Below are 12,546 nucleotides of genomic sequence, written 5' to 3' on the forward strand. Positions count from 1 at the left end.
GAAATCATTTTAAAACAATAGAAAAGTCAGCAAATTTAGCTCCTCTTTTACTAAACCGTGGTAGCTGAATGAATTTGTAGGTCAGTAGGAGGAGTCTGAATTATATTCGGAAACGGATGGGAAGCCAATTAAGTGACTTTAGGAGAGGGGTAACGTGAGTATTGTGAGTATTACAATACTTACCAGTAACTGCAAAATGTAACATGACTCGCAATGCTTCCAGCATTACAGAATGAACATTTTCATATCGCTTCATACAATTTATAATTCCTGATAATGCTACCGTCAATACATCCAGGTTAAGTGTACTACAAAAGATAAAATTTGTCAATTTATTAATACATTATTAGTTCAAGCCATTTGGAATTTAACAGATACTATTTGTTCACAGAGGTTTTCCTCACAATAAATCTTGCATAAATTGTTTTTTTTAAAAGCCTAAGAGGACGATGATCTAGCCAGATAACTAAGGAGTTACCCTGATAGATCTGTAAAAATATAAATTGCTCTCCCCTCACCCAATCTCCAAACTAAATATAGACACTCTGAGGGAAATTTTATAAAGGGGCTCCAACACAGTGCCTACTTGTAGTCTTTTCTATAAACAAAAATATGTATTTATTGTTCTTTATAGAATATCAACATAACATGTCAAACAAATGCCTAAAATTAAGGTGCAAAAAAAAAAAAAAAAATAATAATATATAGTTGATTGTCGTAAGATATTATTTTTATGTGGTATATATTAGTTGTATATGAATTTGGGAGGGGTATGGGGTTAAATCTTCTTGGTGTATGATATTGAAAATTTTTCAAGTGATGTTGTATCATATTTGGTTGATATTTACTGTACACTTGAAGTAAGTTTAAAAATGAATAAAGAAATTATAAAAAATAAAATAAAATTAAGGTGCAGTCACTTCAGCTACAGAATAGAGAAGTAATATATTGGTTAGAGCAGCGGGTTCAAATCCCACAGCAGCTCCTTATGGACTTGGGTGAGTCACTTAACCCTCCATTCTTTGGGAGGCAGTGGCAAACCACATCATGTCAAGAAAACCATAAGCAAGGGGGAGGGGGTTCCTCATTGTATGGTAGCCAAAAGTCAAATCTGACTCAAGGGTATATCTGGATCTGGAATCACAAAATAATTTTCACAGATTATAGTATTCTATAATCTAAGAACATAAATTTGTGCCCCAGAAACGTGAACACCCACCCTCAAAATATGCACCATCGTATTTAGGCACCATTTTACAGAATAGAATACTGTAGGCAGATTTATGGATCACCCCTACAATACATACACATGCATATGACCGCATTCTCATTCTTTATCTGCATTCCTGATGCCTAAATCTTGGTACTTTCTTTATAGAATTACCACCTCAAGTTTGCAGTTTGGTGAAATATACTGCCTTTTCAATTTCTAAAACAAACAGCCTTAACTTTTTTTAATATTTAAGTTTTTATTGGATTTTCAAACAAATAAACAGCTCAAAACACAACATTTGTAACACAGTATTGCTCTTCTGAAAATGCAATAACAACATTATCTTCTGAAACGACAGAACAGTACCCCTCCTCTCCCCCACTGAAGCATGTAGTTTACATTAGGATCAATGTCTCCCCCCCCCCCACACACCTCCCACCTAAATAGCCAATTTCTGAGTAAGAACAGTCCAGGTATGTACCAATTGCATATAGAAACCTCTGCGTTTAGCCACATATAGTTCTATTTTCCCCAACAGAGATATTTTCACTCTCTATTCACTCAAATCAGGCACCAGGGACTGTTTCCAATATGCAGCTATGAGACATTTGATTGCTGCCAGCCCCATTCTCAATAATCGGGTTTGCCATCTGGTCCCATAATTATTAGACAACCCCAATAAACAGCTTTGAGGAATAACAGGGACTGTGAACCCCAGCAACTGTAACAGAGACCGAGCCACTGCTGTCCAGCAAGGAATCAACACTGGACAGTCCCACCATATATGAATAAAAGGTGCCCACTGCCCTGTCAAAACAGCCTTAACTTAATCCAAATGTAACTGTAAAATCTCCAGTTCCAATAAATCCAGGTGATTTTATCACAGCTTTATAAAAACAGACATCACCATCTGCAGGGATGTTGAATGAATTGATGAATAATTTAGGTAATATTTTGATAATCTTACTCCTAGCCTCATTACCTTCCTTTGAAAAGATGATTAAGTATCTTGCAGGTACTTTCAGCAACCTCTGGCGAGCTTGGATGTTTCTTCATTATTTCAAGTACGTTCATATGAATTCCTTTTGCCAATAAAATGCTCCTAATGTTTACTATAAAATGAAATTACTATTATTCCAGTAAACAAATATACAACTATGTAATTTTTAAATTCGAAGAAAATTCAAACATAACTGGTTGCACAGTATCATGTTATCAGTTGATCATTTTATTTAAGGATAACGTACTAATGGCAAGGCTTTAGCACACAAATATATGAATAATTCATTGCAGTTTATTGAAATTATAAACTCATTAAGAACAGGAGATGGACTGCTCACTCCAGATGGTGGCCTCTGCAAACTAGGAGCAGACTGCTGGAAATGTCAAAACTTATGAATATAGGTGCTAATGTAGGTGTAGGTGTAGGGTTCAATAAAAAGAAAAAAAAAAGTATATTTTTCACTGAATGTACAAAACTGTGAACATAAGAATTGCCGCTGCTGGGTCAGACCAGTGGTCCATTGTGCCCAGCAGTCCGCTCATGCGGTAGCCCCCAGGTCAAAGACCATTGCTCTAAATGAGTCCAGCCTCACCTGCGTACGTTCCAGTTTAGCAGGAACTTGTCCAACTTTGTCTTGAATCCCTGGAGGGTGTTTTCCCCTAAACAAACTCCGGAAGAGCGTTCCAGTTTTCTACCACTCTCTGGGTGAAAAAGAACTTACTTACGTTTCAACTTTAGAGAGTGCCCTCTTGTTCTCCCTACCTTGGAGAGGGTGAACAATCTGTCTTTATCTACTAAGTCTATTCCCTTCAGTATCTTGAATGTTTCGATCATGTCCCCTCTCAGTCTCCTCTTTTCAAGGGAGAAGAGGCCCAGTTTCTCCAATCTCTCAATGTACGGCAACTCCTCCAGCCCCTTAACCATTTTAGTCGCTCTTCTCTGGACCCTTTCGAGTAGTACCGTGTCCTTCTTCATATACGGTGACCAGTGCTGGACGCAGTACTCCAGGTAAGGGCGCACCATGTCCCGGTACAGCGGCATGACAACCCTCTCTAATCTGTTCGTGATCCCCTTCTTAATCATTCCCAGCATTCTGTTTGCCCTTTTCACCACCGCCACGCATTGCGCAGATGGTTTCATCATCTTGTTCACCAGTACTCCCAAGTCTCTTTCCTGGGGGGGTCTCTCCAAGTACCACCCTGGACATCCTGTATTCGTGCATGAGATTTTTGTTACCGACATGCATCACTTTACACTTATCTATGTTGAACCTCATTTGCCATGTCGATGCCCATTTCTCGAGCTTGATTATGTCACGTTGCAGATCTTTGCAATCCCCCTGCGTCTTCACTACTCTGAATAACTTCGTATCGTCCGCAAATTTAATCACCTCATTTTTCGTACCAATGCCCAGATCATTTATAAAGATGTTGAAGAGCACAGGTCCAAGCACCGAGCCCTGCGGCACCCCACTGGTGACGCTCTTCCAGTCTGAGTATTGTCCATTTACCCCCACTCTCTGTTTCCTATGCTCCAGACAGTTTTTAATCCACGTGAGTATTTCACCCTCGATTCCATGGCTCGCAATTTTCCGAAGTAGTCGTTCATGTGGAACCTTGTCAAACGCCTTCTGAACATCCAGATATACAATGTCAACTGGGTCGCCCTTTTCATATCTGCCTGTTTACTCCCTCGAAGAAGTGCAGCAAGTTCGTCAAACAAGATCTGCCTTTGCTGAAACCGTGCTGGATGGTCCTCATCAGACCATGTCTGTCAAGGTGATCAGCGCCTCTACCATCTTTCGCGGTACCGAGGTCAGATTCACCAGTCTGTAGTTTCCTGATCTCCCCTCAAACCTTTTTTGAAGATCCGCGTAACATTCGCCACCTTCCAGTCTTCCGGAATCTTTCCCGATTTGATCGACAGATTGGCTATTAGTTGAAGCAGTTCAGCTATAGTCCCTTTCAGTTCCTTGATTACCCTCGGATGGATGCCAACCGGTCCCAGGGATATAACGCTCTTACGGCTATTGATCTGCCTGCATACCTCTTCTAGACTGACCATCAACCCTGTCAGTTTCCTGTCTTCATTTCCAGCATATAGCCTGATGGGTTCTGGTATGCTGTGTATATCCTCTTCGGTAAATACATACGCAAAAAATGTGTTCAGTTTGTCGGCGATTGCTTTGTCCTCCTTTAGCACTCCCTTTATTCCCTATTCATCCAGCGGTCCCACTGCTTCCTTTGCGTTCATTTCCCCTTAATATATCAAAAGAACAGCTTGAAGTTTTTCGCCTCCTTGGCTATTTTTTCCTCGTAGTCTCTTTTGGCCCCTTTTACCGCCTTATGGCACCTGCGTTGATGTTGTTTGTGCTTATTCCAGTTTTTGTCCGTTCTTGACCTTTTCTATTCCTTAAATGAAGTTTTCTTGTCTAATCGCTTCCTTCACCTCTACAGTGAGCCATGCCGGTTCCTTGTTCTTTGTCCTCTTGGATCCCTTGTTGATATGCGGTATATATAGATTTTGCGCCTCAGTGACTGTGTCCCTAAAAAGGGACCACGCTTGCTCTAGCATTTATACAGTGCTTATCCTCTTCTTAATCTTCTTCCCCATCATGAGTCTCATCCCTTCATAATTCCCTTTTCAGAAGTTCAGTGCCGTGGCCATCGTTCTGGATCGATGTTTCGCCCCTGCGTCCAGGTCGAAGCGTATCATGTTGTGATCGCTGTTTCCCAGCGTCCCTTCTACTTCTACACCTTGTGCCGATCCTCACAGTCCATTTAGAATTAAGTCCAGAATTGCATTTCCTCTTGTATTTTCCTTGACAAGTTGTTCCAGGAAGCAATCGCCTACAGCATCCAGGAACTTGGTCTCCCTAGCACAGCCGGAGGTGCCTAGGTTCCAGTCTATCCCCAGATAGCTGAAGTCACCCATGATAACTGTGTTACCTCCCTTGCAGTTGTGTTTAATCTCGTCCATCATTTCTTCATCAATTTCTTCAGACAACCCTGGGGGTCGGTAGTAGATGCTGATCTTCGTTTCCAGTCCATTTGTTCCCGGAATTTTAACCCATAGAGACTCTAACTTATCCGTCTGTTGTGGCGTGTTCTCTCCAGTAGATTCAATTCCCTCTTTGATGTACATGGCAATGACCCCACCTTTTTGAGCCACTCTGTCTCTGTGGTATAGTTTGTATCCTGGAAGCACAGTGTCCCAGACATTTTCCTCAGTCCACCATGTTTCTGTGATACCGATGATGTCCACGTTATCTTTTTGTGCCAAAGTTTCTAATTCACCCATCTTATTTCTTAGACTCCTTGTGTTCGTGTACGTACACTTGAGTTTGCGGCCTGTTCCTTTCTTGCATTTCCTTCCTTCTTGTGTCCCTTTTGATCTGTCTTGCCTGTGATCCGGTGAGTCTTCCCCCCTATCTTCCTGCACGGTATTCTTCGGGTATACCGGTTCCCGAACCATCGACTCTCTCTCTCTCTCGGTCGACTGTCAGCTTTCCCCTTCTTCTTAGTTTAAAAACTTCTCAACTTCTCTCTTGATGTTGCTTGCAAGTAGCCTCGTTCTGTCTCTGCTGAGGTGGAATCTGTCCTTCCAGAATAGCTTGCTCTTCCCCCAGAACATCGTCCAGTTGTGCACAAAGTGGAATCCTTCTTCCTCACCCCAGCTCCATCTGCCTCTTCTCGTCGGCCCTGGGTACCAGCAGGAGCTATCCTCTGCGTTTTGGTCTTCAGCTTCCTTCCTAGCATCCAGAACTGGTCCCTCAGTACTTCCCTGTTGTATTTCCTGTTGCTCATGTTGTTCGTCCCCACATGGATCATCACCGCCGTATCTTCTTCCACACTGTCGATGATCCTGTCAATGTGGCTCACTATGTCTTGTACCTTGGCTCCCGGTAGGCAGGTCACCAGCTGATCCAGTCTTCCTCCCACTATGTGGTTGTCGACTTGTCTGATGATGGAGTCACCCATGACGATTGCTGTCCTCTCTATCTTCTCTTGATTCTCCAGCCGAAGGTCCGTGTCCCTGGTGTATGTCCATCTCTTCAGCCGTTGGTCCGTGTCCTTCGTTCCCATCCATTTTCTCTCATCCTGGCTTTGGACTTGTCTTCTTGTGGGTCCCCTCTGCTGTTTCCAGATCTTGCTGCTGTGTTACCTCTTTCTTCCTGGTGGTTGTCCGTCGAGTGGTCCACACTCTCTGTAGGTGTATCTCGGCAGTTCCACTGTTGCTAGTGATTTTCCACAAGCCTCCCTGTATGCCTCCTCTATGAACTTCTCCAGCTCTCGGACTTCTTCCTCGATGGTGTCCTCTGTCTTGATGTTCTCTGCATCTCTGTCTTCCTCCTCCACTGCTTGAAGTGCATCCAGTTCCAGTATTCTGCCCTCCAGGAGTCTGACTTGTTTCTTCAGGCTCTCCAGATCTCCGCATCGAGCGCATACATAAGACCGCCTCCCAGGGGGAGGTAGTCATACTTATGGCAGACAGTGCAGAAAATTGGGTAGCTCAACATCTTGCTTCTGTCCGCTGCTTCCATTGCTGTCCGCTTGCCGGTCTGCTGTGGATGTCTTCTGTGTCTGCTGTGGCTGTCCTCTGTGCCTGCTGTGTCCTCTGTGTCTGCCTGGTTGTGTGTCCTCTGCGTCTGCTATGTCTGCCTGGTTGTGTGTCCTCTGCGCCTGCTGTGTCCTCTGTTTCTTCCTGGTTGTGTGTCCTCTGCGCCTGCTGTGTCCTCTGCGCCTGCCTGGCTGTGTGTCCTCTGCGCCTGCTGTGTCCTCTGTGTCTGCCTGGTTGTGTGTCCTCTGCACCTGCTGTGTCCTCTGCGCCTGCCTGGCTGTGTGAACTCTGCGCTTGCTGTATCCTCTGTGTCTGCCTGGTTGTGTGTCCTCTGTACCTGCTGTATCTGCCTGGCTGTGTGTCCTATGTGCCTGCTGTGTCCTCTGTGTCTGCATGGTTGTGTGTCCTCTGCATCTGCTGTGTCTGCCTGGTTGTGTGTTCTCTGCGCCTGCTGTGTCCTCTGCGCCTGCCTGGCTGTGTGTCCTCTGCGCCTGCTGTGTCCTCTGTGTCTGCCTGGTTGTGTCCCCTCTGTACCTGCTGTGTCTGCTTGGTTGTGTGTCCTCTGTGCCTGCTGTGGTCTCCTTCTGCTCTCCTTTAGCGGTGGCTCATCCCTTCTCAAGGCCCTTTAACGCTCACCTTCGATGCACACCGAACAGCTAAGCGCCATTGACCCTTCCCCTTTTAAGGAGGAGCTCCGGTGAATGATGTTAGGGGGTGGGCGGAGCTACCTTTCGCCAAAGCCCCTTGCTCTCTTCTGCCTTCTGTTGCTCCTTCTCCCCCTCTCCTGTTCTCTGCTCTGCTTTTCTCTCCTTCAGCTTTTCTCTCCTTCTCTTTTCCTGCCTCCTGCTTGCCTGCCCGCCCAAGCCTATTTAACTGAGCTCTGTTGGCCCCCTCCCCTTTTAAGGAGGAGCTCCAGTGGATGTCAGGGGGTAGGCGGAGCTACCTCTCGCCAATGCCCCTTGCTCTCTCCTGCCTTCTGTCGCTTCTTCTTCCCCTCTCCTGTTCTCTGCTCTACTTTTCTCTCCTTCTCTTTTCCTGCCTCCTGCTTGCCTGCCTGTGAAATTTGTTACAAGATGTGGTGAAATCAGTTAACATAGCTGGTTAAAAGGATAAGCTCCTGAGGGGAAGTCCATAAAACATTATTAAACCAGGCAGACTTGAAAAAGCCACCATTTATGCCTGGTGATATGTAAGTGATAAGGAATGCATCTACTCTTTAGGATCCTTCCAGGTACTTGTGTCCTGGATTGGTCACTGTCAATAGGTTAGAGGGGGAAGGCTCTTTCACATAGATTATTTCAATTGATCTTATGGCATATTTTTGCCCCAATAATTTAGCTGTTATTAGAACAAAGGATGGGTTCTCCTAAACCCTGTGCATTTTCCTCTGAAGTTGGCAGGAGTAGAAAGCAGTGTTTGTTACCTGCTTCTTGATCTGCCTATTTTCTTCTGCAGTCAGAATCACAAAGGCCATGTTTGTGGGAGTTGTATTTATATTATGAGGGGCTCAATGCATGTATTTGCTTCAGGCCCACCAAAAGATTGATCCTTCTCCAGAAGCAGGATGCCGAGCATGATGTGCCTTTGGTCTGATCCAGTATGGTGCATCTTATGTTCTTGGGTTTTGGCATGCACATATAACAATAGAAGCTCCTTCAAGCTATCCTATAGCTCTAAATTGTGGATCAAGGCCCCAAATAGGGTAACATGATCAGTAGATGGGGTTTTTGCCATGTACTTGTGACCTTGATTGGCCACTGTGAAGACGGGATACTGGGCTAGATGGACCACTGGTCTGACCCAGTAAGGGTATTCATATGTTCTTATAACATAGAAACAGGGCTGCTCTCCTTCCTTAAGGACCTCCACTGTGACCCTGTGAGTCAGTGAAGATTCACAGGTCCTGAACCCTCCTCCTGAATAGGTTTCCTATTAGTCTGGAAATCCATGCAGAGTACTAGGATCATATGAACACACGACTCAAACAAAGGGTCCTATGTTGACTGCTGCTACTATTGCCACCACTGCTGCTGCTGCCTTCATGTTTTGGATAAGTGTGCAGAAAGCAGATTAGAGGGGGAAGAGTGGAGTGTCTGGTATTTTGTATGTATCATTTGGGATCATGTGAATCATTAAAGGGATACAACCCTGGCTGTCTTTTACTTCCTGGCCCCTGCTCTCTGCAATTCTCTTCCTACTTAATTCAGGGCCCTTTTTACAAAGCCACGATAGCAATGATGCCACAGTAAATTCACCAAAACCCATAGGAATTGAATGGGCTTCTGTGTAGTTACCTCAGCAGCATCACTACCGCGGCTTTGTAATAGGAGCCCTAAAATTGGAATATAATTTTAAGAAATTTCAAAAAGGAAAGCTTACTTTTTCAGATTGTTTTTTTTTTTGAAGTCCTGGATTACACAGTGGAAGTCTTTCCTTTTTTTTACCTTCTTTAATATTTCCTTTTTAGAATTTGGTATTTTACTCCGAGCTTCATTTTCTTTTTTCTGGTTATCTCTATTATTTTATATGGTTTAGAACACTTTAGTTGCAACCCACAAAGATGGTATATCAAGAAATCTAATAAACATAAACGTGCTAAAATTGAGTCATATTAGATAAATCACTGCAAAAGAACATACAATACATAATATGTTCTTATGTTCTAATAGAAATATGAAAGAGTACAGACAACTGAAAATCTAGAAATGAGAATAATTGCCAAATGTATTCTGTTTTCTTTGGCAAAACATAGGATCACCAAATGCAATCAAATAAAAACTTACCATCTTGTTCTGACAATGTGGCCAATGTATTAGCAGCTGCCTGAAACACCTCTTTAGAGTTAGAGTGATTCAATATAGCCAGCATCACTTCTCTGTGTATTGGGTACCTTATATAGGACATATAACAAATATCGAATTTTCAAATAAAATTTTGTCAGTTTCTTTATAAAGTGTGTCAGTTATTTAATTTAAATACTATGGGCCTGATTTATCACAGAAGAGATGATTGAGAGAAGATATAACAGATGTCTATAAAATCATTAGTGGAACACAACAGGTAAAAATAAATCAATTTGTTTCATTCTTTCAAAATGTTCATCATAGACTAGGAGATACTATGAAATTACTAAGAAGTAAATTTAAAACAAACGGGAGAACATATTTATTTTACCGAGTACATAACTAAGCTCTTGAATTTGCTGCTAATGGATATAGTAAAAGCAGTTAATGTAGGTGGGTCTAAAAGGGGTTTGAACAAATTGCTGAAGGAAAATCCATAAACAATTATTAAGGTAGACTTGGGGAAAGCCACTGCTTATCCCTGGGCAAAAGCAGCATGGAATCTTGCCACTTTCTGATCTTACCAGGTCCTTGTGACCTGGATTGGCCACTAACAGATACAGGAAACTAGTCTAAATGGATATTTAATTTGACATAACATAGCAATTCTATGTAGTTATCAGTGTTTCTTCTGTATTGTACCTATGAAGAACACCTTTGATAAATCTACCCCTATGTATTCTAAGGACAACTTTTCAGAAGGCATTAATATAGGACAAATGCCTATTTAACCAGAAAAATTGGTTATCTGAAAACTGACCACTCCTTATCAAAGAACACGAAGGACCAAAATGTATACATTTAGGTCCTTTTTCATCAAGCCGCAGTATACTGCTGCTGTGGTAAATGCTCAGATGCTCTGGGCTCATGTCTACAGCTATACAAGGAAATCATCTTTGTGCTTACTGCTGAGGCCATCAGATCCATCGATGGAAGCCCCACCACTGAACAATGGCATTGAACGCCCGAGGAGACAGACAATATTCCTCAAGGCCGAGCATCTGCTAACTGAGAAAGTCTGCCTGCACATTTTCTCTTCCCACTAAGTGCACAGTCGAGAAAGCCTGCAAATCAGCTTCTGCCCACTGGAAGAGGAGTTGAGTTTCTAGGCACAATGGGTGCTTCTGGTGCTTCCTTGCCTGTTGACATAGGCCATCGCTATTGCATTGTCCGAGAGGACTCTAACTGCCTTGCCTTCCAGAGACTTCTCCAGAGCCTGCAGCACTAGCTGAATGGCTCCGAGTTCTAGGCAATTTATGGACCACTTCTTTGAGCCAGTGTCACTGAGTGACCGGTGCAATGACCCCCATAGCCGTAAAAGTTGGCATTACTTGTTGATATCTTCCAGGAGGAAATGCAAAGAGGCATGCCCCTGGAGAAAGCAACAGTCTGCAGCCACCACTGCATGATGCTCTTCACTATCGGCAACCACGGAAGCGGTTGCTGAAGTAAGTCTATCTGAGGAGACCAGTGAGACAGGAGAGTCCTGGAGGGATCTCGTTTGCTCTTGCCCAAGAGACCACCTCTATGGCTGTCGCCATTGAACCCAAGACTTGCAAGTAGTGCCATGCCATGGGAGATGGCCTCTGGAGCTGAACCCAAGACCTGCAAGTAGCGCCATGCTAAGGGAGACGGCTTCAGAAGCAGATTTGAAACCTTGCCCAAAGCTGTGTCGAACAAGACTCCACTGTACTTCAGATGCTGAGTTGGCTCCAGCTGGCTCTTCTTGAAATTGACGATTCATCCCAAGTCTTGAGGAGTTGTACCACTCTCAAAACTGCTTGTTTACCTTCCTCCTTGAACAAAGCTCTGATAAGCCAAATGTCCAAATACAGGTGCATTTGGATCCCAGCCTTGTGGAGGTGCGCTGAAACTACCACAATCACCTTGGTAAAAGATGCAAGGTGCCAATGCTAGGCCAAAGGGAGCACCGAGAACTGGAAATGCTGGTCAAGAACATGGAACCAAGTCGAGGGAAGTGAGGAATTCCCACTGCCGCTATGACTGACCAGCCTCCATACGAATGTGTGGCACCTTCAGAGCCGCACTGACAGACTTGATTCACGACCTTAGAATTACTTGGTATGATCTACTGCCCAGGAAACCTCGGAACCAGTTCAGACATTTTCCGAAATACCAATAGATTCTAAGCAGTCAGTTAAAATAGTATGGTCAACCAGATCAAAAGCGCTACTTAAAGCAAGTTGCAAAATCAAAGCACTTGTACCCTGACTAAATAATGTGTGGAGATAATCTAACAGGGAAGCCATGACTATTTCAGTACTGAAACCCGACTGAAAACCTGACTGGTTATCATGTAATAAATTAAACTTATCTAAATAGGTATTCAGTTCCAAATTAACCAGACCCTCTAGCAATTTAGTAAACAAAGGAATGCTAGCAATAGGCCAAGGAAGTCAAAGAGGCAAATCTTACCGAACAACCCTTCAGCAATATCATTTATAAAAATTTGTTCTAGTACTTTCCTGCTCTTGTACTTCTCTAAATATTAATAAAAATTTTTGAACATTAAAAAAAAACAAAGAACAGGCCTAAAGAACAGAACCTTGAGGCACACCACTGGTAACATTCAATTCACTTTTCCTGCCCAACAGGACTTTTTTTTTTTTTTTCAAACACTCTGGCGGATTTATTTTGTAGCCTCTTCACCCACCCCAGCCCCATGCCGGCGATGTAGTGTAAACAAAATAAACAAAAAAGGCTTTCTCTCTCTGCTAGGTCCAAGCTCACACTCGCTGTATAAACAAAAAAGACTTCCTCTCTCTGTTAGGTCCAAGCTCACACTGTATAAACACCAGCTCTGGCAGGATACACATTTTAAATCTGACATATTGTAATCACAAAATAGAAAATAAAATTATTTTGTCTACCTTTTGTTGTCTGGTCATTTTATTATTCAAATTATG

General features: G+C 43.2%; 1 protein-coding gene across 1 annotated transcript in view; it reads right to left on the minus strand.

Moving 5' to 3' along the window:
- Positions 1–12,546, minus strand: part of LRRK2 (leucine rich repeat kinase 2) — a 253,679-nt gene that overhangs the window by 178,861 nt on the left and 62,272 nt on the right. The window contains 3 exon segments of the mRNA XM_033958543.1: positions 184–308; positions 2,196–2,325; positions 9,560–9,666. Of these exon segments, the coding sequence (XP_033814434.1) occupies positions 184–308; positions 2,196–2,325; positions 9,560–9,666 (362 nt within the window).

This window comes from Geotrypetes seraphini, chromosome 9 (assembly GCF_902459505.1).
Source record: "Geotrypetes seraphini chromosome 9, aGeoSer1.1, whole genome shotgun sequence".
NCBI lineage: Eukaryota > Metazoa > Chordata > Amphibia > Gymnophiona > Dermophiidae > Geotrypetes > Geotrypetes seraphini.